Consider the following 27,824-nt stretch of genomic DNA (forward strand, 5'->3'; position numbering starts at 1 on the left):
GCCCTTTGGCTCAAGAATTTACTACTCAGCTTTTATAACACTTTCTTAAAATTGCCTTTCTTCTGGTGAATGGCTGTGCCCCACTGACAGTTTTTTCCTGAAAGGAAATGATAAGGGAGGAAAAAGCTCCAACTACCCCAAGTAGGCATTTTATAGGCGCTTGTACAAAGCGTGAGCCCTTGTGTGTGCCTCACTTCCTCTCTCATATTTTCTTTGGAATGGGAGCAAGTCATCATTTAAAAAATAACAATGATAATGGACTGGATCCTATCAATGATCCAAGGTCACTAAAATTCTCTTGCTATATCAATCCTTTTTGAGCTGCCAGGCTTCATCTAAAAGGTGCACCTCAAGTATCTAAAGGATACACAGTTTATTTTCAGGGTTTTAAAACTCAGTCAAGCTGGCTAAAGGCTGAGTATATAACAAACTACTTTTCAGTCTTTGCAGGCCATGATCTTAATACTCTTCCATTTCAGTTTTGCAACAATTGGCGAATCAGGGATTATCACTTTGGTTACCTTTATTCATAGGTTTACAAAAAGAAATAGTCATAAAAGAGTTGGCAGTTTTGAAGATACTCATATATACAAACATAAGGGTCATCGTCATGGAGCATATTGCATTGGCTATTGCATTTGCTCCTCAAATGGGAATATTACATATGGAACTTTACAGAAACTATATACATGGGGAAGATTATCTCCAGAAAATTAAGAAAGCCCTTTCCTAAAGGCTATAGTGGTTTTACAGAGTGAATAAAAGGAAGCGAGAGAAAGAAAATTGCTGACTTGGTATAGCTGAACTTAATAAGTGCTAAATTGCTAAATAGTAGCATCCTAGAATGATATTTATAGAATATTTTGTGTAAGACTTTATATGACCTGTTTTTAGATATTCTTCTTTTGGTTTGGCCCTCAGAAGATCAGAGAAAGCTGGGTGGTGGAGGGGTGGTGGGGGGAGAATCTGTATTATTTTGTTTTAGGGTTGTTTGACATTTGAGCTTATTAATTAACTCTGATGCCTTCCAGTGAATTCTGCCAACTCACTGGACAATTTCTGTATAAATGAGGTGGGTCAGAAGGCAGCATTGAACAAGCCAAGACTATGGGCCAGCTTACGTTAACTCATTTAAACCTTACCATATCCCTGTGTGGTCAGAATTATCCCAATTTTATAAATAGTGGAAAAAGGGCTCCGAGAGTAAGGAATAATGAGTTGCCCAAATTCTTATATGACTCATGAGGGCCATGCTAGGACTCAAGCCCTGATCTCCCCAGCACACTGGACTCTTTTTTTGCATGTGGTAGCTGCTGGGACACATTCTCTTGCCTTGTCTCTCCTCTAGTCTCATAATGGTTCTAAGCTTCCCAAATCATTTTAACTCTGATTCTTTAACCCACTTCCAAATAATAAAAACTGAACTTATTTCACATTTACTTCTTTCAAAGAATCACTCAACATCCTACACTAATCTTTCATAAAATGGATTTTGTGATCAAGTAAGTTTGAGGAATACAGAACTTAGCACAGTTGGCCCTGTGCGGTGAGTCACACCTGTAATCCCAGCAATTTGGGAGGTCAAGGTGGGTGGATCACTTGAGGTCAGGAGTTTGAGACCAGCTTGGCCAACGTGGTGAAACCCCCATCTCTACTAAAAATACAAAAAATTAACCAGGCATGGTGGCAGATGTCTGTAATCCCAGCTACTCAGAAGGCTGAGGCAGGAGAATCACTTGAACACGGGAGATGGAGGTTGCAGTGAGCCAAGATCGTGCCACTGCACTCCAGCCTGGGCGACAGAGCAAGACTCCATCTCAAAAACAAACAAACAAACAAAACAAAAACAAGAAAACTTAGTACAGTTTACCAGTTTCTTTCACAAGCTATTTATTCATGTATTTATTCATCCTTTTATTCTGGGAGAACCTCTCAAGGGACTAGCTTTCCACAAAACTACCCATCTTGGTAGTGTGTCATCTTAGGCAAATCACTTTACTTCTTTGAGCCTAAGTTTTCCATTCTACATGTTAGACTAAAGATACTCTAAAGGTCCCTTGAGCTTTAAAACTTCCATGATATGGGCCCCACCCCCATGCCAAATCGAGGCTTTTGTGCTACCACTATGAGCTTGCTAAGGATAGCCTAAGATTTTCTGAAAACCATTTATTCATTCATTCATGGAACATTTATTTATTAATTGTCAAGTACTGTGTTAGGTTCTGAAGATGAAAAGACAAGACATAAATAAGACAAATAAGATAAACTATCTATCTGCCCTCTGGAGGGGAGACATATATGAACTGGTGATTTAAAAAAATACATAAGAGAGGAGTAGAAATATGCATAGGTAATACTGACACACATGAACTGATGATTTTTAAAAGTCTCAGCAAGAGAGAAGTAGAAACAGTTATAAGTAATAAAGACTCACGGAGGATCTGCCTCCTATTTGTGGGAGTTGTGTAAGGCCTAGTTGGAGAGAGAACACCCAATCTGGGTCTTAAGGGATGCGACAAAGGAAGGGAAGGTACTCCAGGCGGAGAGTAAACAGGAACCAAAGAAAGCATAGGGAGTTTAAACAGCATAATGTCTGCAGTGATCTACCAGAGTTTGGCACTGCTGGAATATAAAGTTATAAAATTCAAGTCAGGCGACTCTGAGCATAACGTCGTAGGAGTAGGCAGGGGCCAGATATTGAGGGCATTCTCTGTCAGATTCTTGAACTTCATCAAAGTGTGTTAGGGTTGAAGAGTTGGAGCCGGTGGAAGACTTGAAGCAGGGAAGTGACATGTTCACAGCTGCATTTTATACTGTTGTATTGAAAGTAGATGCAAAGAGAGATAGGGAGACAAGTTTGGAGACCACTGAAGGTGTTCAGAGGCTAGGTAATGAGTGTCTGGACCGAGAGAATAATGGGGAAGCAGAGAAAGGAATGGATTTGAGAAATATTTAGTATTTAGTAGGTGTAATCTGCTCAGTCTGGTGATTGATTAGATGAAGAGGGCAAATGAGAGACCATCACCTTCTAGTTTGGATGATTAAATATTTGATGTCAGTATAAGAGGAGGTGCTACTTTATGGAGAAAAATGAAGTGATGTGATTGGTTTTGAACCTGCTGAGTGTAAGGTCTCTCTAAGACATTTGCAGATATCTTAAAATTTGGAGTTGTTATACCACAACCCCATTCTGTGCATCAAACTCAAATGGAGGTTTCATTTTGTGTGGAGGACTTACATTTAAGGACTACTCCATATTGCTGTTTATTTGATTTAGGTTGTTGGAATATTGGAAATAAATGGCAATTTTATTTTTAATAAAATATGAATATCAATTAAAATCATAAATAATTTCATTGTACTCTTATTTAACCACAGATTTATGAGGCAGGCAATAGACAGTATTTATACTTATTGGTTTAAGTCTCGTTGTTTTTAAGAGTACAGTCAGCCCACAGCAGACTCCATCTCAAAAAAAAAAAGTACAGTCAGCCTTCTGTATATGTGGATCTGCATCTGTGAATTCAACAAAAAAATTCCACAAGTTCCAAAAACCAAAGAACTTGTCACGCACCAAGTACTACATTGAGTTCACATGAAATGATGTGTAGGTATTGTATCAGGTATTAAAAGTAACCTAGAGCCAGGTGTGGTGGCTCATGCCTGTAATCCCAGCACTTTGGGAGGCTGAGGCAGGCGGATCACAAGGTCAGGAGATCAAGACCATCCTGGCCAACATGATGAAACCCCATCTCTACTAAAAATACAAAAAATTAGCCAGGCGTGGTGGCGGGCGCCTGTAGTCCCAGCTACTCGGGAGGCTGAGTCAGGAGAATGGCGTGACCTGGGTGGTAGAGCTTGCAGTGAGCTAAGAGCACACCACTGCACTCCAGCCTGGGCGACAGAGCGAGACTCTGTCTCAACTAAAAAAAAAAAAAAAAAAATTAGCTGGGTGTGGCGGCGGGCACCTGTAATCCCAGCTACTTGAGAGGCTGAGGCATGACAATCGCTTGAACCCAGGAGGTGGAGGCTGCAGTGAGCTGAGATCGTGCCACTGCACTCTAGCCTGGTGACAGAGTGAGACTGTCTCAAAAAACAAACAAACAAACAAAAAAAGTAACCTAGAGATGATTAAAGTATGCAGGAAGATATGTGTAAGTTATATGCAAATACCATGTCATACCATTTTATATAAGGAACTTGAGCATCAGTGCATTTTGGAATCTGCAGAAGGTGCTGGAACCAATTTCCCACGGATCCCATGGCACTATATGTATTGTTGAAAGAAAATAAACCTATACCCACTAGTGTAGATTTATGTTTTTTACTAGTATGATCAAACACAATTTAAAAAGTTTTCTTTTTACCAAATCCTTAACATCTGCGTAGATGAATTTAAAAGATTATAAACTGGCCAGATGCAGTGGCATGCGCCTATAATCCCAGCACTTTGGGAGGCCAAGGCAGGTGGATCACCTGAGGTCAGGAGTTTGAGACCAGCCTGGCCAACATGGTGAAACCTTGTCTCTATTAAAAATACAAAAATTAGCCTGGCATGGTGACAGCACATGCCTGTAGTCCCAACTACTTGCCCAGCTACTTGGATGGTTGAGGTAGGAGAATCGCTTGAACCCAGGAGGAGGAGGTTGCAGTGAGCCAAGATGGTGTCACTGTACTCCAGCCTGGGTGACAGAGTGAGACTCCATCTCAAAAAAAAAAAAAGAAAGAAAGAAAGAAAAAGAGATTATAAATCTACTTTTCTGAACTTCACATATGCCAGGTGTTCCAAGTTCTGCAATACCTCAAAGCCAAGAAACTAACTGCTCACTTTCCCAGCCGTCATGGTGAACTGAATCATTTTCTACATGGCTCTTCTCATTTCTTTCTGAATGCACTATTTAAAGACTTCCAGCTGAATAGATTCTGCAGGATCTTTCTATGGGTTAGGAATATGGTCTGCATAGGAACTGGCCCAAATATTCCTCACTGGACATTGCTATCAGCATGAACCAGATCCCAGTGTTTGGGGCTCTATCAGCAAGTAGGTCTATACATACTGGAAGCAGGTGACGGGAATGTTAAGGGAAAAGGGGGCTGATGAAAGATGAGAAATAATAAATGCAAGAAAAAAAAGTCTCTTACCAGGCTCTTGTTGTATTTTGTGGTTGTTTTTAAACCAAGTGATCTGAGGCTCGGGGACACCATTAGCATGACAGTCTAAAGTGGTGGAACTGCTGATGGCCACTGTGTGATCACTGAGGTTTCGCAGGAGGTATGGTGCTTCCTGATCTAGTGAAGAAAGAAAGGGAGCTGTGATTACTCGTCAACTTTATTCTTGTATTGTCTATGCATATCAACATTTAAAATATACAGAGAAACAGCAAAACTCAACTATTAGGTTTCATTTGCATTTGTTCACTTTCTCTTCAATCATTAACCTGCTGCTTCTACTTTAATAAGATGCTACGATAAATTGAAATTTATTACAACACAGTGAAATCAAGGACTAGATTTTGTATTTTTAGATTTCAATACAAAGGCTTTTGCCTAGCTAGCTAGTTTCCTTCCTTTTTTTGAGAGGAGCTTTTCTAAAACTCAAGGATTTTGCATAATAGTTTAGAAGCTATAAATCAAAAACATGGTTTTGTGTATAGTCTTGTAATGATTTTTATATAAATATATAGTGTTGTAGTGATAGGCTAATATAATTTTGTGTGATTTTTGATTGATGTATTTGTGGGGGCGTGTTTGTGTTACTCAACTGTCAGTAACCTAAGTTGTAAGGCAGCAGACCAAACAGGAGAATTTCTTGAACTTTGAAAGCTTTATTGGTTCTTTCCTTCCTCCATTCCCTTCCCAAATGCAAGCAACCAAAGAATTAATTCAAGAGGCAGAGGCACAGATTTGTAGTTTTTGCACTATATAATAGTACAAATATTGTATTTTATATTATTTTCTCTTAAAACATACAAATATGATACAATACAATTTATTTTAATAAAATGCCAACCAATATAGTACAACAAAATGAATTCAATACATTAAGATGCAATACATTACAACATTAAAATCCCACATAAGAACAGCAGTACCCCCAAGGCCCCCAATGAGTACAGTATATCTCTAATGAAGTAGTCAGTCAGTCCTGCTGATGTGTATACATTCTAGTTAGGAGGGTACTGGATTGGTAGCTAAAGCTTCCAAGGTAAAAAATAAAAACAACTCCTAATGTCTTTCCCACCCTCCCAAGTCATTCCTTTCCCCTCTTGTTGGAAATCCTGGAACAGAAATCAAAAGAGTTTTGGCATAACTGACACGTTCTCTGTCACTGTCTTCAATTATACAGTATGAGCTTTCTCTGCCCATTTTCGATTTCCTCATCTTAGTGTACTAAAACTGTGAAGGCAGCTTAGGAGTGATGACAATGCTACAAAGATGATACATTGCAAAGGCCTTAATTCCATGTCCCTGCAGGGTTCTGCCACGTCCCAAAACCTTTCCCTTTTGAGTCCTGCAGGGCAACTCTCAGGATTAGCATTTGTTAAAGCAATTTAGAAATCCCAGGTTAAAATGTATATTATCACATAACTTTTATAACATTGTTGAAGTAGTATATCATGGCAGGGTTACTATCTGTTAGGAGAAACAGATTTCTCAATAAATTTTGATTTCTATAGCTTATCATTAGTCTTCTCATTTTATAAAAAATGAAATCTGAAGGCAAAAAAGTGTGCTGAAGGAAGTGCTCTGATGTACAAAAACTTCTTCAAACTAGTGTAGAATGAATGATAGCAATGATCTTTTTGCCTCTTTGAGCATGTCTTTCCTATCTTATCTTGCCCACTACGCAGAACGTTACGATATTTCTGTTTTTGCATTGGGTGCTATCTGCCAAACAGCTTTTCCTAATTGAAAATGCAGTCCTGTTTAAAACCTTTGATTTACGACTACTTGTACATGCTTGCTCATTACAATTTTGACATTTTTTACATAGTAAAGACCCCAAACATATCAGTGAAACATGACAAGACCATAAAGAACAGTATCATATTATTATTTAGTCTCTTTTACAGTGGCAAGCCAATTTTGAAATATCTCATTTAAAACTCAGACCCAATTCACTGAGTTATACTTTTAATAGCTTCCTCAGCACACTTACTATTTCCCATGCATTAAATATGATAAAATAATCTATCACTGCCCATCGGTCTTGTAAAAAGGAAGTCTGAATATAGGGCCCACAACACTAAAATTGTTTTTCTAGCTACAAAGTACAGCATCATCAACACAGACACGATTTGGACTCCCTGACAGGTGGATTGGAAAACGATGTTTAAAGAGAAGAGAACATTTTAACATAAATGTCATTAAGAATCCCAAAGGCCTTATTTGTACTACACAAACTTCAGATGATAGAAGCAGCAAAAACGCTGCAGAAGGTACATGGGACTCTCAATTAAATACAAGGTTCACATAAACACTCTGAAATATACAGTAATATGCATTTTTCTTTGTACCCATTTCTGAAAAATGTTCTACGTTAAAAGTCTCACTTTTGGCTAGTTTCTAAATGACCAATCAACCCAGGAATCATATTTTGTCAATTCTTACTTTATACATTATAATAATCTATTTTTGACGTTTTGAATAAGGGAGGTGCGTTGAACCCGTATTTCAAAACCTAAGTTACTTGATGGAAGTAGGTAGTGGCTTTCCAAAATTTAACAGTGTAGCTGATCCCTTCAAATTGAGAAAATCAGAATTAACAGACATTTCTGCTGGTTATCAGTAGCCAAAGATAGCTGCCCACCAGGTTCTTTCACTTTTCAGTGTTATGGCCCCAGAGATCTGCCAGGTCACATAAATACACAGCTTCTATCCTCCGTTTGGAATGGGGACTGAGGAACCAGCCTCACACCCCCTATTCCATTTCAATTATTCCCCATTTTAGGCTTCTTTTTTCTTCTTTTTTTTTTTCTCCCCCCTCCGTTATCTTCACCTCCCTTCATACCCCAGGGTAACATACCCCTAGGGTAACTAATAAAAAACAAAACCCACCCAAAAGTTTCTTTAAAAAAAAAAAAAGACTCTCCGGAAGGATTAATTACACAGTGAACAACTAATACTCTATGGAATTCTTAAACTCATCTCTTGGAAGTTCTTAAAATCATCTTTTGTAAATACTAACATCCTCCTCTCCCCACAAAAACTGCAAACGGGGGAAGAAGATGGTAGGTTCTGCATGTCCAATTCACCATTTTGTTTTCATAAGGATCCCTCAATCATTCTGTTTGCTTTTTTAATATTAGCAACTATTAAGGCCCCCATGTTCTATGGTATTAAGGCATTGTTTCCTGAAGGAACACACTAACTTATAATGAACAAAGACGCCAGGCCAAAGAGCCATAGGTAAAATTTCAAGATACAATTGATTTTTCTTTCCTTTGGGCTGACAACTTCCAGGTTACTAATTGTTTTCAGAGCATTTGGGGCTCCATAAAACTGGCATTCTGGGGAAATGCTATTGTTTACTCTTTCACGTTTGACAAAAGCAATTCCCACGTGAAAGACAAGTTTAGCCGTGGGACAGAATCTGTTACCTAAAGGAGGAAACAGTCTGGTGAGTTCCCAAGCTTGAGAAGTTGTCATATTGTCACCTCCTATTGAACTGCCCAGCCACTGTGTTTCTCAGCCATGGCTATTTTGGTCATTATAGTTTTTTTTTTTAAATAGTTTATGCAAGTCACATATAATGATCAATCATAAATAAAAACAACAGAACAATGCATATTAAATTGGTGAAAAAGTCATTTTCCCTCAAACGCAAGCTTAAAACAAGAGATTACAACTTCTCTTGATTTAAAACTGGTGTGTATTTTTTAAATGACTTTGAATTCTGTTTCTGTAGTTTTGCCGCTTCTTAATCCCCATAAAAATCCTATTAACATTTGCATATGGGGAAAGTGGACTTTTTTAAAGGGCAAATTTTAAATTTACATTTAGAAGAATGCATTAAATCTCTGGTTACAATAGCCTTTATTTCCTTGATAAATTGATTGTGGTACACCTTTGAATGCTGTCATTTTAACATGATGAAGTTCCTTAAAATAATAACCAGAGGACAGGAATATTTAAAATTAAGGCATGATCCACTTTCTTTCAGCTGCCATCAATAGCTGTGCGGTGCAGTCAGAGACAGCAAGGAGCAAACCCTTTGCTAGGCTAGTCTACTGTGGCACTAACTGCATAATTACCTGGATCGCATGAGAGGAGGGAGGGGATGTTGATTTGAATGGACTCTTACAATTCACACTGCGATAAACCTTTACTATCTCTGAATTACACCAACATCTTGCACCCCTGGGGCCCATTTTAGAAGCTCCAGTTCAAGATTAATGTGCTTAACGTAAAAAAAAAAGCATTTTCAAATAAATAAGCATTATAACTTGCTATCCAGGTGCTATTTACAAATCAAGAGCAGATGAAATAGTCCCAAATAAAACCAGGCAGAAGTCCGACAGAGTCTCAAATTCAACTGTACTCATTCTGAGCTGGAAAATTAACTTATTCGCGTCCATCTTTGGCAGAAACCAGCATTTGTTTAAATTATTCAGTTTGTGCAGCTTCAGCACTTAAAAATAAAAAGAGGTTGGCATCAAAATGGAAGGAAAGGATCATCCCAAGTTGTTGTTTATCAGGCAGGAGAAAACAGCAAGAGCAACAAACACAGAGAAGGCAGTGCAGGGATCCTCCAAATCCAAACGTGCACCAAGTCGGCCCCCCGGAGCAGCCCCCTCGGCCTGAATGGGGGGCCCAGAGCTGGGGCCTGGGGGTCTCATTATTACTGCTATCATCTCCGAACTCATTTTGGGAGGAGCATCTCCTCTGAGCCTGAAAGTTAGCAACAGTGACAATAAATCAAGATGATATGAGACAACTGTTACTTTTTAATGAGTCCTTTAATGTTTTACATTACTTTGTGTGGTACAATCATTCCTTGTGCTTTTAAATTTGGAGATCCGAGAGAAAACAGCCTTTTTGTTGCAGTGCTCACCTCTGATTGTAATTTCTTTCTTCTGGAGGATTTCTTCCCCTGTGTATACATTCCTGGCTCTGCAGGCATAGGTGCCTGAATCTTCCAGGGAAACATTCAAGATGGTAAGATTAAGAGTGATGGAGTGCTCCTTAGTGATGGCCATTTTTTGCTTGCTAATACTGTAGTGCATTGTTCTGTTATTAACTGTCCGCAGTAAAATCCAAGTAACGTCTCTGTATAAGAACTTGTTAACTGTGCAAGACAGTTTCAGGTCCTCTCCTTCCGTCGGCATTTTTTCCAAGTTAACATGAAACCCATTTGGCACATCTATAAAGTAAGAATAAAGAACTTCAGTTCACAGAAAAATCAGTGTCTTTTAATGAGATATTCAAAGATCTTAAGAATTGTTCGTGCACAAATTCTCTCAGCATCCGCATTAAAAAGGATGAGTATTTGGGGTAAATGAGCAAACACAGCAGGTGGGAATCAACTAAGTTCATTCCATCAGAAGTGAGGTAGGAAATGCAAAACAGAACAGTTATTAGGATGGCATTTTCTCCTGATTCACGTGAACTTGCTCTTCAAAGTGGCATGTTTTCTCCAACTTGGGTGTTAACTTTATTTCCCCCTTTTTTTTTTTTTTTTGAGTCAGGGTCTCGCTCTGTTGCCCAGGCTGGAGTGCTGTGGCATGATCTCAGCTCACTGAAACCTCCACCTCCAGGGTTCAAGTGATTCTCCTGCCTCAGCTTCCAGAGTAGCTGGAATTACAGGCGTGCACCACCACGCTGGGCTAATTTTTGTACTTTTTGGTGGGGGTGAGATTTCACCATGTTGGCCAGGCTGATCTCGAATTACTGGCCTCAGGTGATCCATGCTCCTCGGCCTCCCAAAGTGCTGGGATTACAGGCATGAGCCACTGCACCCGGCCTCATTTCCTATTTTTAAAATCATGTACAGTACTACTACTGGCAAGTGACACTGGCAAGTGGGCAAAATAGTGAAGTAACATAAGAGCAATTCGTCCTAAAAACCAAAGGCACACTTACGGTCAAACTTATCCAAAATAGTTTGCGAACAAGTGAGAATAGGAAATCCTAGGTAAAGTGCCAATCAATTCCACTTTAGTCCTAGACTTTTGCAGTGAGAAGCAACTGTTATTCACTATCCTCCTCCTGCTCTTGTCCCAGATTACTTGCCCTGGTCCAGCAAAGACCACAGTGGGCCAGTGGCACAGTGGGCCAGAGAGGAGCCCGCTGACTTACTCAGGACTTCTTTTATGGGGATGGTTCTATTCAGACCTGAGAGAGCAAAGATTTCTTCTGAAAATGCGGACAACTAATCTGGAAGAGTTGCCAGATTCTAAAATGGGGGTGATAGAGGGGTAAAGAGAATAATTTTAAAAATCAAATTTACTCTCAAACATATTTTAAACATGTTCTGAAGGTGGCTATGTCATTAAAAGCCATTTTTTCCAATGTCGATTCCCAGCTAATCTTTGTGAAAAGAAAATAAGTCTTGGGACCCCAAAATCACTAAGTTAAAGGGAAAAGTCAAGTTGAGAACTGCTTACGACAAACCTGCCTCCCATTCTCTTCAAAGTCATCCCTCTGCTCTCTGAGACAAATGCATACCTTATTGCCTCCTTTGGAAAGGCTAATCAGAAACTCAAAAGAATGCAACCATTTGTCTCTCACCTATCTATGACCTGGAAGCCCCCTCCCCACTTCGAGTTGTCCTGCCTTTCCAGGCGGAACCAGTGTACATCTTACATATATTGATTGATGTCTCATGTCTCCTTGAAATGTATAAAACCAAGCTGTACCTCAATCGCCACCTTGGGCACATGTTGTCAGGACCTCCTGAGGCTGTGTCACAGACATGTGTCCTTAACTTCGGCAAAATAAACTTCCTAAATTGACTGAGACCTGTCTCAGATATTTTGGGCACCTTCATCTCCATCTCCCAGGTGTCTCTGTCAACACCCCATGAGCTCTTCCCCTCCGCATGCCTAACCTGGGCCATCAGTTCACTTTGGGGCTGAGAATTTCTTAGTATCATTTTGGCCCAGTCTCACGGGAGGATTTTAAAAAGTCTGCTGGCCCTGAACTGACCCACTCTCAAAACCTTCCCATTGCTTATTACTAGTGGTGTATCTGCATTTGGGCAAAGAATTTGGGCCAACATCTTACAAAGTGCTTTGAAGATGAAAAGCATTATGTTATGCTATTATTATTATTATACTTTGCACACAAAGCTATAAAGAAACCTTTAAACGTTAAGGGGACAATAGTCCAAAATTAGATATCATATCAACTCTTTCCTAAATCTCACTTTGCTTGTTTTTCTGATTTTTCTGAGCTTTGGCTTTATTATAAAGTGTCACGTCTGAAGAAATGCCAAAGTATTCATTTGGAACCTGGGAGCGGGGCGTAACAGTGGCTTACGAAGCCGTCAGTGGCTGAGGAGAGAAGATACCAGTGGAGGTTTTCCTGCTTTTAAAACGAAAATCTAAGAATGTGCCAGAAGATGCAGGAGGGGCAGCTGACAGTCACTTTTAAGATAACAATAAGGTGTCAGAAATAGTTGCTCTAATTCAGCATCTTTTTATATTTGGGCCATTTTCCAAGCATGAGGAGTAAAACATCAGCCATCAACTTTTACACAGATAGTAGAGCAGAGGTATTGTGCACTGGTTGCAATCAACTCTTACAAGACCACAGACTTTCCATTTATGAGCTCTCATCCTGGTAGTTAGAACCCAAGTGAGCCCAAGTAACACCATTGAGATCGTGTAGAGAGTTTCTATTTACTTTAGTGATTTGAAACTTCCTGTGGAAATAGCTCACAGGTTTCCTGATGGAAGATTTTGTTTATCTTTGCCAAGCACCACCAGGAATCTCAAAATAAAATGCATTTAGTGACATTGGGAAACCAGGGAGATAAGGCAGTGCTGTTCCTGTTTCACCCTCAGTAATTGCTAACACACCCATAGTCATGCTGAGTGCCAGCAAAACAGCAAAAACACACACATAGGAAAAGCAAAGAACCAAATTCATTTTGAGGCCTGTTTCTTATATAGGGGACATGGTCACTGAAGCTAATTTGTTATGTTATCAGACAGCCTTTTAGAAATGACTATTTCTCAGTCTCACCCCTTTGGTATTCTCTTTTGATCCATGGAAGATGATAAATAAAAATCCCAGAGGGATTTTTCTCCTTAATTCATGTTGACTTTTTTTTTTAGTCTGAGTACAAAAACAGACCCAAGAAAGAATTGCCTTCTAACCCTCAAAGTGAAAACAAGAAATCTTCCCACACTTAAGTATCTGTGGCGAATTCAGCACAGTCATCATCATTACCAAATAATACTCATCCATCTAACATATTATCACATCCATGGCATCTTATGAGGTGTCATGGAGAAGAATCAACCCTTGCTCAGAAGAGGCATTCAACCCAGGGTTAGATGAAAGTGTCATCTATTTATAAAGGTGCATACTTGGGGGTAGATATTTCAACTCAATTGGATCAGGCATGTGCATTAAGTTCATGAAAGGGACAAGCATAGGAATTTAAAAGGACGCCAGGGATCTCATTTGTTGGGTAAAAATAAAGAAGGCTCTACTGCCACTGAAGAGTGGAAATATTATTTAAAAAGAGAGTGAATGGTTACCAGGAAGTTCTGCTTGTTTCAAGTGGATGCTATGTACAAGTGTGTGCCAAAGTTTGGAGTCGAAGCGGTCAAGGATTCTAATGGCCACCGTTTACCATTTTCATCAATTTGGAAGGCAACTCAAAAAAATTTTTGTTTTTGTTGTTGTTGTTGTTGTTGTTGTTTTGAGGCAGGGTCTCGCTCTGACACTCAGGCTGGAGCATGGTGGTGCCATCATGGCTCACCGCAGCCTCGACCTCCTGGGCTCAAGTGATCTTCCCACCTCAGCCTCCCAAGTAGGTGGGAATACAGGCACGTGCCACCAGGCCTAGCTAGTTTTTGTATTTTTTTGTAGAGACAGGATTTTGCCATGTTTCCCAGGCTGGTCTCAAACTTTTGTGCTCAAGCAATCTTCCCATCTCAGCCTCCCAAAGTGCTGGGATGACAGGCGTGAGCCATTGTGCTTGGCCCCAAGTAACTGTATTTTAAAGAAGGGGCAACAGGATTGAAATGAGAACCAGTAAAGATCCAAATCTAGATAAGAAGAGCGTTAAAATTTTAGACAGGCACTTTTAAAGCATTACCCTCACTGAGTCAAGTATAAACACTGAACAAATATATGTTCATTTTTTTCAAAAAATAAACATATGAGGTACAACATTCCTGAGTCTTTACTCTCATCTCTAGTGACAAAGATTTGAGTGAGAGAAAGATAATAATTATTTAAAAACTAATAATGAACGTAAGCAAGTTAACCTAATATCACAATCAAAACCAGAACTTTTCAGGACTGGTAGAAAAGGATTAAGGGAAAGTATATTCCAGGCAATGAGGGCTTGGTTGACTGGACTTGTGTCAGTTTTAAGATTAAAGCTCTTGGATTTCTAGAGGAAAATAACTGTGAGCTTCAAGTAGGTATGTCTGAATCGAATTCTCATTTTGTATGGATAAGCCTTGGGATCTAGAAGAGGTTTCCACCCCGCCATGGTTATACATTGTACAATATGGTGAGAGGTAGGAGGGAATTTCTGCCTGAATTCAGCAGGAGATCACCTTTATCAACTTGGGCCCTTTCAGCAACAACACCATGGGTAGAAATATGATGCAGCGATGAGACTCTGGGCTAGCCAGATGTTGGTGCTGTGACTAATGCTAGGCATCAGTTGGCTTTCATTGGGAACAGGGATTAATAAGGAAGTGAGCATGATGTTCCCCTCTTCTCTTAGCACATCCTCTTCCAGTACTGCCCTCAGACCCAGGCAAGAAGGATCCCTGTCGCAGCTCTGTTCTGGTCGCAGCTCTTCCCACAATGTGAAGAGTTTATGGGGCCAAGTGAGCGTGCCTAACGACAGCCTGTGTCACTCCATTCCTATATCATGATCCAGGTCCCTGGGATCTCAGAATTCCCTATAAGGCTGATTTAAATCTGCTTCTAGGTTGGCTCTTCCCTAGGTCTGGCCTCCTGAGATCAGACTGCTTGTCAGTATTCACACCTTTGGGTCTGTCCAGGCAGTGGCCAAAGGAGACTATCTGTGAGGGGCATGGGGAGAGCTTAGATGTGTGGGCTGGGAGACACCACACATGGTGCATGGCCCCTTGCAGTGTGGACAGGGTAAGGGGCGGAGAGGGGAGGTGGGTGATTTAGTTTTTCTGCACGGCCAGGTGCTGCCACGATCTGCTCTGGAATCTGAGTAGTCTCAGAGCTCTAAATTGATCCTGACCTCTCAGGTCATCATGAAAGTATATTTGTCCATAGGGAGCTAAAAGGTATTTAATGGCTTGTTTGCTTGATGTAGAACTTGTCAGTAGTTAGACGTATGGTTTGTAGGCCTCCACTGGTACTCTTGTCTTGGCTCTGAAAATGTCAGGGCAAGTCTGTTTTCTTCTCTCCACCTATTCAAATCCCACCTTCTCTCTTCCTGTTCAGGTCCTGCTTCCTTCTCAGAGGCTTACAGCTGCACTGTCCAATATGGTACCTGTGAGCCACATATGGCTTTTGAGCACTTGAAATGTGGCTACTGTGTCAGAGGAACTGAAGCATATTCAGTTTATTTGATTTTATTTAAATTGATTTAAGTGTAAAAACTGAAGCAGTGTAATATTTTTAAAAAATACTGATTACATATTGAAATCACAATAGTTTGGATATATTGGGTTAAATAAAATTAATTTTACTTTTAAAAAAACGTGGTTACTAGAAAGTTTTAAATGGTATTTGTGGCTTATATTATATCTCTATTGGACAGTGGTGGCTTTAGAAAGCAAGCTCATCTGTCACATTACCTCTGCACATAAATTTTGATACTAGGATATATGTAATTTGACATTTCTTGTTTGTTTCCTTGGTGTTAGAACCCTGTTCCTAGAAAGACAGGACTTCATTGATGTTCCTCCAAGTGCTCAGTAGAGTTGAACTGTACCATTTAACAGTGCTGATTAAACTGTTACAAAGTTATTGAATGTTCAGAACAAAACAGGAATTTTTCAGTCTTTTGTATTCTAAATCAGACATACTACGACTATGGGTTGAGACAGTAACTTGTTTCCAACCAAATATAAAGGACAGTGCAAACCTTTGTATTTAATTAGTCCAAATCCCATTTGCTCATCTGGAAAATACAAGAGCTATGACGCAGCATAGCCTCTAGAATCCCTGCCAGCCCTGACGTTCTATGAGAATCTACTCAGGGATATCTCCCATGGCACAGCTTCTCTGGGGCTTGGCTAACTTGCCAGAGGCCCCTGTGATCTGAAAACACATATGTATCATGGAATTGGACCTGTCTATTTCTTTCTGGAGAACTTTTGGCAATTTCTGCAGCCTGCCCCGGCAGTGAGAAGTTTCCAGAAAGTTGGCTTACTGCCCATGTTTCCTCAGAAATTGGGGGAGTGTGGAGCCAGGCAATTGTTTTTATACTTTGAGCTACTTACTTCCTTCCTGTACCCATTGAGGGACATAGGGAGTGCCATTTGTGTACCTTGGAGGTTTTTAAGATTTGCAGAGACCATCATATTTAAGGCTAAAAATTCTTAAATGCTATCAAAAAATAGTACATTAACTATTGTTAATAAAGCTCTGTTTCAGATTGCTACAGAGCCTCATTCCCCCAAAAGTCTAAATTACCTAAGTTGTGAAAAAATTAACCTTTTGGTTAAAACAAAAACAAAACCAAAAACGATGTCATCATATTATATGCATTATAATTGGTTTCCTTGATTGGTATTGAACTGCTATGTACCAGACCCTGTGCTAGGTACTGAAGGGAATGAAAAAATGAGCATACAAGATTCCCAATTCACAATCCAGTCTGGGAGGGAGACAAACACAAATAACTCTAAAAGAGAATTCAGGGAAATAACTCTTTAGGAGATCCGATGAGGTAGAATTCTATTCCTGAGAGCAAGGATGAAGGCACTCAAAGTTTGACAATTCCATGGAATTAAAAAAAAAAATCACTCAAGCTATAAATGCACTAAAAGCAAACAAGACTGAAGAGAGAATGAAGTCACCAGGCTGTCTCTGGTTATAGGATGTGTGGCTTACCTGTGATATAAAAGCTTATGTTTCTTCCCACAGTCCCAACTTTATTGGAAGCTATGCAAATGTAGATTCCAGAAATTCTAGAGTCAGCCACAACCAAGGTGCTAGCCGTCTGCAAAAGAAAAGGAAACTTTAGCTAGCAACAGGACAAATAACTAATTGAACACCCCAAGCTACTTCTGAGGTTGAAATGATTCAGCTACTCCATTCATTCTGCAAAGAGAGTATTGCATAGGTGGTGGTTACCAGAAGGCTCTCCCTTTGCCGAGCCCCAACAAGAATGGAAAAATAACAGGAAAGCAGGTCCTCAGGAGACCGGGGCCTATGACATCCGACTCATATGAGGGTTTCAGGCTTATTTATCTCGTGCTGCTGGCGTAACAATTACAGACCTGAAGCTGAGATGTGGGACCGCACGTCCTACCCTATGAGGTGGTCAGTTCCACATCAATGAGAGGAACAGGTGAGGCTGAGGCCTTCCCTTTTGTTTGGGTGACCTGAGAGCATAGATGCCAGTTATAACAGGAGCCTTCTCTGCTGTTTGGTTCTATAACAGGCATGTTAAGTGAGCAAGGACAGAAGAGAATGTTTGGCTGAAACTTTTTTTTTTTAAAGAAATGGGGTCTTGCTATGTTGCCCAGGCTGGCCTTGAACTTCTGGGCTCAAGCAGTTTTCCCGCTTTTGTCTCCCAAGTAGCTGGGACAACAGGCACATGCCACTGTACCTGGCTTGAAACTTTTTTTCTATGATCAAATAATGTGGCATGCAGCACTGGATGGTCCTGAAGGAGACCGTGTGTGTGTGTGTGTGTGTGTGTGTGTGTGTGTAAATTACCTAATTTCTCTTAATAGATTAAGTATCTATTCCTAATCTAGAAGACGAAAATTTAAATTATGAATTAATGCAATTATATTGTTCCACTAGACTTTAGTGCTGTTATTTGACAACTTAGTCCCTAAAGAAACATTAGCAGTCAAAATTGCATGAACTTGAAAGCACTTTTCAAATTCTGATGTCTAAAAAGTAATGAAACAAAATTTTAGACAACTTAAAGACTTGCAGTCTTCCAAAGAAAAAAAATTGGCAATATGAAACAAATTGTAAAACATTCTTAAATTTAACCCAAGCTTGCATTAAAAAGTAGTGTATAATCTATATGAAAAAAATGAGAAAGCTAGTTTCTCATACTTAAAATTATGGAAAAGAAAAGTTAGTCCAGTTACTTATAAATCTTTGCAGCCTATCTCCTAGGACAAAAATAACCGGTTATGGGCTTTGAAATTGCAGAGGCTGTGCTGATGCTTCCAGACTAACGGAGTGTCCTAGCTGAAGTATAATGACAAGTGACTTACAGGCTAAAGTAATGTAAGGATGAAATGTGACAGCTGACTTTCCAAGGTGGTGGACATACTCTACAAGTGGTTTGGCTGTAGGAGAGAGTCCTAACATTTTCTTGAGTTTCTAAGTAATGTGCTAGGCACTTTAGTTGTGTTCTCTTATCCCATCTAATAAATTAAGGTATTTCTGTCTTTAATCTACAGATCAGGAAGACTTAAACACATGTTCCTAATGTTTTTAGCCAGCAAATTCATTGGTCCAAATTCTCTACAATTTTCACTGTGGCATAGTGAATAGTACACAGCGCTTTCTCCTCTGTTTGTTGGAAGGATCTGCTTAATTACACCTACCCATATACTCCCTGTGTATTATTGAAATTATTGGTAATGAAAGTGTCTGCAATATGTGGCAGACAATTTAGCAGACATTTATTGAGTGATTATCAAGGCATTGCCCAGATGTTGTAAGAGAGACAGAGATGAATATGACACAATCCCTCCCTTAACACTATCATTCTTTAAGGTGATAGAGAAGAATTTCCCTCCTTGAAGATCATATAAAAATTATTCTCTCTTTTGCAAGGAAAGTGCATATGAAGGCAAATAATTCATGGAAAAGAGTATGAAAGAGAGCTCAGGTGTCCCTTTTCTTATTTTGATGATGAATCTTTTTAAGAGGTGGGACATAAAAAATTCTGAATAGCCATTTCCTTGTAATTGTTGTACCCACCCGTTTAGAGTCACGGAAGGAAATGGAAGTAGTTGGAAGAGAAGCTTGTAGGTGGCAACATGAAAGAACTGTTAGCTGGTGGAAGCTGGAAGACAGGAGAGATCGTCAAATACGACTCTGACTCCCTTACATTGTCTCAGGAAGCTTAGACCCTTCAAAGCAGTTTGCAAAAAATTCAGAAACAAGGAGCTCAGATGAAGCCTTTTTAAGCTGGGGTGTCAGCTCCAGCACTGTTTTTTTAATGAAGTTAGTTCTCAAGTGTTTATCCTAATGGGCCTCAGGAGAAACTTACTTAGATTCTCAGATTAATTGTTGCTCAGTAAGTAAGTGAAAAACCCATTTCTGTTGGCTTGGGAGTGTTTGAAATTATGGACAGCATTTATCTGCATCTATGAGTCATGTTTGGGTTTTTATTTAAAAGGTTTTGATTTCATTGAACTTAGAGCAACTGAGAACAAGAACTGGGTTTCGTGGCAAGGGAAAATCAATTCAGATGTATACATTTGCCACATTTAAGACCTGTGTAGGTAACCTGGGAATGGCCGTGGCCATTTTACAAGTCCCCAACAAATAGTCAAATAGGTCCAAATTTATGTATAATCAGAGAATAAAACTGAGGTGCCCCGAAGTGAAATGAATCCGGGTCACAAGATGGAGACAGAAATGTATTGAATTTTTCTTCTTTTGTGTGAATGATACCTTCCAAACAAGACACATTACTCGTAGTCAAGCCTGCCCCAGAAATCATGTCTCCAAAGCTTCTATTAAAATAGAAGCAGAAAACAACGTTGATGGGAGTTTACATTATTTCTTTGTTTCTGCGAACCTTTATGTATGCCTTACAATGCACCAGGCAGCATGCAAGGCACTTTACAGGAATTGTCTCATTTAATCCTCCCTAAAACCCTGTGAGATGGGTATATTACCCTATTCTACAGGTAAGACAACTGAGGTTCCGAGAGATTAAATGATTCACCCAAAGATGCAAAGGACCACAGACAGGCCTGGGCAGAATTTATGCTCAGGTGTGTCTGCCTCCAGTGCCTGTGCTCCTAATCTCTACACCAAATTGCTTCTCGCCTTGAGACTCTTTAAGTTGAATAACACAGATCTATTGGCAAAGTTCTGTCTACACCTTGAATTGAATTTTTCCTTGAGAATACTTCCTTTAATCCGCAGAGATGAGTAACATAAATTAAATACTACTACTATTTACAGAAATACTAGTTTGCTTCTCTGATGACATTTTACATAAGCTGCAAGCTGCTTTTCAACTGCTGTAATGTTATGTGGTTTGAAAATATATTTGATAAATACAATGGTTATCACTAAAGAAGAAAAGTTAAAAATAAGGTGAAACATATCCTATGATCAGTTTTATTAAAATTTATCTCATTTCTAGAGTACTTCTCTTTCAGGGGATATATTTTTAAATTATAAATTCAAACATTTTCTCATTAAAAATAAAATTATTTGACAATTAAAGTTTAAACTTCATAGGGCCAGAGAAAGGAGCTCAGGTGCGAATTGTAGATCAGTGTAGTCTGGCTGGACTAGAAGGCAGCTTTGCATGAGACAGTGAGTTTTAATGTCTGAGTCTTCTGAATAAAGGAAAAAATCTGTTCCTCAGTCCTTATATCCAAATACTATGGTGTTAAGGGAAAAAAACTAAAATAGCATCACAATTAGGGCATGCAATATCAGCTAAATACTTTCAAAGAGAAAGTAACCAAGAATTTGAGTTGTGCGTTTGAAATTATAATCATTTATTCTATAAGGTATGCAAAAATAAATTCTTAAGGATATCTACTTGTATTAGTGCTATAATTAGTTTTCATTTTCCACAATTGAAAATAAATGAAAGAGGACTGAGGAAGAGAAAAAAGAAGAAGTGCTGAAATAAAATTAGACTATCAGGCCTGATGCAGCGGCTCAGGCCTGTAATCCCAGCACTTTGGAAGGCAGAGGTGAGTGGATCACCTGAGGTCAGGAGTTCAAGATCAGCCTGGCTAACAAGACGAAACCCTGTCTCTACTATAAATACAAAAATTAGCTGGGCATGGTGGCAGGCGCCTGTAGTCCCAGCTACTTGGGAGGTTGAGGCAGGAGAATCGCTTGAACATGAGAAGCGGAGGTTGCAGTGAGCCGAGATCATGCCAAAATACATAAATAAATAAATAAATAAATAAATAAATAAATAAATAAATAAAATTAGACTATCAAATTTTATATTAGTCTTAAAGGACTCATGCTTTCTACTCTTCATTTTTACTGCTTTTGCTTTTTGCGGTGCTTCCAGTTGCCTGGCCTGGCCCTCAAGGATTTACATGTTAGAGACAGATCCTTCAAGCCCATTCTCTAGGCTCTTTGGTATGACCCAGGAATGCTCATAAAACTATCAGCAAGTACTGTAAGTTTGGAGTTTTTCATGTTCCTTCCTTCCTTCCCCTTCACTAAGCATTAGTAATTCGTTACTACAATGTTGTTTGAACCTCACGGAATAGAATGGATGGGCTGATGTGTCATTCAGCCTAATTCCAGCACTCGTTTTTAAAAAATCTATATATGGAACACTGATTTTAATCTCGGGATGTTTCTAATATAGCTTCCTTTCAAGTGTTTCACTGAGAAATAAAAGTAGATGTGTAAAGGTCATGGAAGAATCTAAAATTAACACAGGGTGGCATATTTGAGCCAACTGATGGGAAACCAGAACGTGAGATTTAGAAAAAATTGGGGTGTGTGTGGGAACTGAAACACAAGCTGTAATTCTGTGGTTAGGATTCTTGCTCCTGTCATGGATTTGTCTCATACAGGACACACTTCTCAAGGTACACTCAGAAGGATTTCAATGGAAATATTGCTAACACATTAAAATGGTAATGATTCTCCAACCTTACAGAATTAATGCTGTGATAAGGTATTTCCTGTGTGTTTTTTCTAACACGGGGTTCCTTCTACTTCCTACTCCATATCTACAAACCTAACAGTTTGGCAACACCACTTAGACAATACGAATGTGCACATTTGCTACTAGCAACTCCAGTTGATGACTCACTTTTCACAAATCTGGGCCAAAACTCGCCAATAAGGAAACTAAGTTTTATTGTCCTCTATACCCTTCCTTAAGTTAAACAAAAAAATACAACAAAACAAAGAAAAAAAATCCAAGGTGCTCCAGCGTGAGTGTGATCGCTGCCCCACTGACCTGTGGAGTAGCATTGCTGGGCAGGCTACCATGTGACGGTGGATAAAGGGATCACCGCAGTCTAAGCTGGGACTTTAATTTGCTTTCTAAAAATGTATAGAAAATAAAAACAGTTTTAATTGTGAAGGAAAAAGCACTGCATATAATTCAGAAACAGCAAAACTTCCATTTTGTCACCATCATATGACAGATACATTTTTTCACATCCACAAAAAGATATATTAGTAGATGCTAAAAGTAAAATTACTAAATTCTCCTAAATTCAAGATATGAACTCAATAATTTTATTTAAAGTCTAATATATTACAATTACAACTGCTAATGGGATATGTACCATATATATAGATATAAAATATCTCTATATATATAGAGAGAGAGAGACTTTGTTTAGTGTGAGTATTAAAAGTTTTTTCAGTGCAAACAATTGTTTAACAAAGTCTTCATTGTATATGATCACAATCAGTTTAGGGAATTGCATAAGGGTACATATGACATTCACTTTAATAAAGTAGTACTTGTATAGGGCTTTCTCATTATGTTATGTTACTTTACGTTACGTTACGTTATGTTATTTATTTATTTACTTTTTGAGACAGAGTCTCACTCTGTCACCCAGGCTGGAGTGCAGTGGCACAATGTTGGCTCACTGCAACCTCCACCTCCTGGGTTCAAGCGATTCTTGTGCCTCAGCCTTCCGAGTAGCTGGGATTACCACTATGCCCGGCTAATTTTTGTATTGCTGGTAGAGACGGGGTTTTGCCATATTGGCCAGGCTGGTATTGAACTCCTGACCTCAGGTGACCCGCCCGCCACTTTGGTAGGTGATCGGCCTACCAAAGTGTTGGGATTACAGGCGTGAGGCACCGCGTCTGGCCTTCATTGTGTTATTTCATTTCATCCTTGTAACAGGAAGTACTAGCTAAGGCAAGTATCATTAGTTCTGTTTTTTTTGGAGGAAAGAACTCAAGCTGAGAGAGGTGAGCTGGTTTGTATGTGGTTATACAGAGAGGAAGTGTCGTAGTTTGACTCCAGGGCTCCTGATGGCAGGTTGGGTAGCACAAGTGCAGAGGTCTATATTTAAAATCTTCGGCGTAACTGTAAAATTACCAGACAATAAATTTGTTTTCAACCTTCATGGAGAAAATCAGGGACGTTCTTTTATCATGGGCATGTTTTGATACTCCACTTCCACTGATTTTTATAGGTTTTTACATTATATATGGAGTCAAGTTGCCACTTCATGGTTTGGGTTAGCCAGAAACTTCACCTAGCTTTCTCATTTTTCATTTCATTTCCTATTGTATATTTTTGTGGATAGGATACCAAAATAGCACTAGAAGTTACCACTGAAATTAAGCTTATAAATTCTTGTGTTAATGTCCGGCAGTTAACAGTACATCCTCCTGACATGGTCAGGAAAAAGCAAAATGAATTGACACAACCAATGAATGGCATCTTGACATTTTTCTAGTACTTTGTGACAACTAATTTGCTGTTCACTGCTAATAAACTGAGGTAGTTTCCTTATTAAAAATATCTGAAGGCCGGGTGTGGTGGCTCATGCCTGTAATCCCAGAACTTTGGGAGGCCAAGGCAGGCGGATCACGAGGTCAGGAGTTCTAGATCAGCCTGGCCAACATGGTGAAACTCCGTCTCTACTAGAAATACAAAACTTAGCCAGGCGTGATGGCGTGTGCCTGTAATCCCAGCTACTTGGGAGGCTGAGGCACAAGAATCGCTTGAACCCAGGAGGCAGAGGTTGCCGTGAGCTGAGATTGGGCCACTGCACTCCAGCCTGAGCAACAGAGTGAGACTCTTTGTCTCAAAAAAAAAAAAAAAAAAAGAAAAGAAAGAACACATTAAACTTTCAAGTTTATATAACTTCCTCTAAGTATTTCATTAACCTGCTCTCTTATCAATAGCTATACATCATGGAATGTTTTAAAGTACTGCTTATTTCTGTTAGAGAAGAAGAGTTGTAAACCACCTACAGCTACTGCTATAGTTATAAAAACTTCCTAAGTGTTTAATAAGAGACTATTGGTGTTATCATATAAGCTATTGCCACTCTGACTAATTTCTACAGTGGCTTACTTGGCTATAAGGGCATTAGGTTTTGCAAAGGAAAGACTTTGGTTTGAGTCTCTCATTTACACTTTTAAGCTGTCTTTGGGTTAATCGTCTGATCTTCCCTGTTTTATCTTTAAAATGGAGATAACCACTCTCATCTGCCAAAGAATTATGGTGACATTAGCATGTGTCAAAAAGTTTCACATAATGAAAATTATAGATGTTATTTGTTGTTATTGTTAAATCATACATGAGGAACGATGCCTTCTACTTTGTCATCTTCAAGTGCAAAGTGTACGGCTGAATAGAAGACATAAGCATACCCACACTCAAGCAGGCAGTGGAATCTGTATTAACAGTCTCTACTCCAAATCAAGAAATATATGTGTAAACAGACATTCAGCAAGGGGATACTTGATATGTTTTTTCTTTTTAAAAGAATCATGGCTGGGTGCAGTGACTCACGCCTGTAATCTCAGCACTTTGGGAGGCCAAGGCAGGTGGATCACCTGAGGTCAGGAGTTTGACACCAACCTGGTCAATATGGTGAAACCCTGTCTCTACTAAAAATACAAAAATTAGCCAGGCGTGATGGCAGGTGCCTGTAATCCCAGCTACTTGGGAGGCTGAGACAGGAGAATCACTTGAATCCAGGAGGCAGAAGTTGCAGTGAGCTGAGATCACGCCATTGCACTCCAGCCTGGGTGACAGAGTGAGACTCCATCTCAAAAAAAAAAAAAAAAAAAAGAAAAAGAAAAGAAAAGAATCACTATCCCTGTGCCAGACAATAGCAGATTTTTAAGTGTATTCTTTACTAATTCAACAGGAAAAAGCCACTAGGTCTGAGATCCACTGAGATTTGCCTAGCTGACAGGCTTGTTAGCTATTGCCAAGGTTCAGTGGGGGTTAGGGGAGTATAAAATGAATGGTGCGCTGATGAGGTCAAGGAATCTTGATAGATTGTGTGTGTTTGCATATCCCCCTCAACTCAGGCTTTGCTCTTGCAGGCAGAGGGAAACACATGATATTTCACAAAATAGAAACATTCAGTTTTAGCTCTAAGTCTTGCACTAGCTTTTGCTTACTGGGATCCCACTTTATGTACATCAGTGATTCTCAATCCCCGTTAGGTGCTGGAATCACCTGGGAAGATTTTACGAGCCCTAGGCTGCACTCCGGAGATTTGGATATAATAATAATTGGTAGAGTATTCTAATAGGCAGCCAGGACTGTGAACCACCAATGTGGACCAGTATGATGTTCAAGTGGACAGTGCCATCTCTGCCATTAGGAATGAGTACTCATTATGTTGGAACTGGTAGCTTGAGTAGTCTCTGTGTGTATCTCCATGAAGACATAGCTCAGATATTGTCTTTCTTCTCTCTGAATTTTTGTTTGAACATTTGAATTACTTTTGGTTCCAATAAACCTAGAATTGGGAGCTGAGAGTGTATTTGTGGAATAAATATCCCAGTGCGCATTTTTACAAACAATACCTTATTCTTTCCTTCTATTACTGCCATGCGCTGAGTGATGCTCTCAATTCTGTTTCCCATGTTGCTGTCAGCATCCAGGATAAAGGACTCTTCATTATTGGAACAAAAGTCACACCTATTAAAAAAAAAAATTATCACAATGTGGCTTTACAGCATGGTTCAGTCAATGGGGACAGGTGAAATGAAAACTTGGTGTAAGTCCTCAGATAACAAAGTCACAAATTTTATGTGTGAGTCTTCTTTTCCTTAGATTTTTTCCTATATTCATCCTCAAAACTTAAAAATAGCAAATATATTTGGCTGATACTTGAAAAAAGCCCCACACTAGTGTGTCACCATACATCCTTTTTGTTCTAAATGTTAATATTAAATAAAAATGCATAAATTAGAAAATTTAATATCTAGATTTTAGTTTTTAGTGGAAGTAACATTCAAACACGGAAATAATGAAGTTATGTTAATGAATAAAAAACTCAAGGAAATCATAGCATTTTATATCTATAAAAGGCTGGCTTTTAATCAGAATATGCAGTTGGATGGCTAAGTTTTTCCAGGGCTAATTAAGTGCATATGGAAATCAACATCATGAAACAGTTATTAAATTCAGTCTCTCTCTGCTCAAGTTTTGGGGAACTGTTCAAGCTCTCAGGCCTCAAGTGTTTAATTATAAAATAAAGGTGTTGATGTTATTTATCTTTGAGGACCATGAATTCACTCTCTGTTTTAAACATTTCACCATTTTGCATTCTGACTTTCTGGACTAGAATTTTTTTGAGCAGGAAGCTTGCTGGTCTCTAATTTGCACATGTCTTGGGCAGATTCTACAGATTTTTTAAACCAAGAGGAATTTTATTATTATTATTATTATTATTATTATTATTATTAGAGACAGGTTCTCACTCTGTCACCTAGGCTAATGTGCAGTGGTGCAATCATAGGCCACTGCAGCCTCGAACCTCTGGGTTCAAGCAATCCTGCCGCTTCAGCCTGTAGCTGGGATTATAGGCTAAGTGAAATTTTCAAGCTTCATTTCCAGAAAAAAATGAGTGGTTCATCTTTAGCAGCCAAGAGCAGGAATGACTTATGTGAGAGGAAAATGAGAGGCTAAAAAGTCAGTGAGAAAAAGGGGAAGACAGAAGGGAATGTGATCAGAAAAACGTTCCGTTACTATTCCTCCCTGGTCCTTGAGCTGAGAAGGAACTCCAGAGTGTTAAACTATCGCATCTGCAGGGGTACTGGCCCTGTAACGTCCTCCTGCAGAGTACTCACCACCTTTTAAGTGCTGACTTAATGGTTCTGAGTACCCACTGGGCCGACAGCTACAGGAGGACAGGGGACAAATCGACGTATTCACTCTGTCCCCATAGCTGAGCAGGGCCCGAGCATGCCGTCGGCGCCCCATAAACATTTGCACACATGCAGCCAGGCACAAGGTACCCGAAGTTGTTTTTGCTAAGAGTTTCTACTTTCTTTAATTGTTTATTATTATCAAACACACCGATAAGTAGAGAGAATAGTGTGATACACCCCCATATACCCGCCACCCAGATTTCACAGTTATCAAGATTTTGTCACATTGGTTTCATCTACCCCTTTTTTTTCTTCTGTATTTTATTTATTTATTTATTTAAAAATTTTTCTAGCCTGGCCAAATGAAGGATTTCTGTGTTTTAAAACAAATCTCAGGCATCTTGTCATTTTAGCCCTATGTACTTCAGTGCATCTCTCTAAAAAATGAGCAAATTTTTCCAATA

At 39.3% G+C, this 27,824-nt stretch overlaps 1 protein-coding gene across 3 annotated transcripts in view; it reads right to left on the minus strand.

The window, feature by feature from the left end:
• The window catches only part of FLT1 (fms related receptor tyrosine kinase 1), a 194,688-nt gene that overhangs the window by 79,390 nt on the left and 87,474 nt on the right, over window positions 1-27,824 (minus strand). For 2 of the 3 annotated variants that reach the window (XM_003818327.6, XM_008971604.5), the window contains exons 11-14: window positions 26,071-26,185; window positions 17,233-17,341; window positions 10,055-10,363; window positions 5,143-5,289 (exon numbers count right to left, since the gene is read on the minus strand). In XM_003818327.6, the coding sequence (XP_003818375.1) occupies window positions 5,143-5,289; window positions 10,055-10,363; window positions 17,233-17,341; window positions 26,071-26,185 (680 nt within the window). Of the gene's footprint in view, window positions 1-5,142; window positions 5,290-5,973; window positions 9,892-10,054; window positions 10,364-17,232; window positions 17,342-26,070; window positions 26,186-27,824 lie in introns of those variants that run through there. The other variant, XM_034936503.3, reaches the window with a different exon arrangement.

The sequence above is a fragment of the Pan paniscus genome, chromosome 14, assembly GCF_029289425.2.
Source record: "Pan paniscus chromosome 14, NHGRI_mPanPan1-v2.0_pri, whole genome shotgun sequence".
NCBI classification, from domain to species: Eukaryota; Metazoa; Chordata; class Mammalia; order Primates; family Hominidae; genus Pan; species Pan paniscus.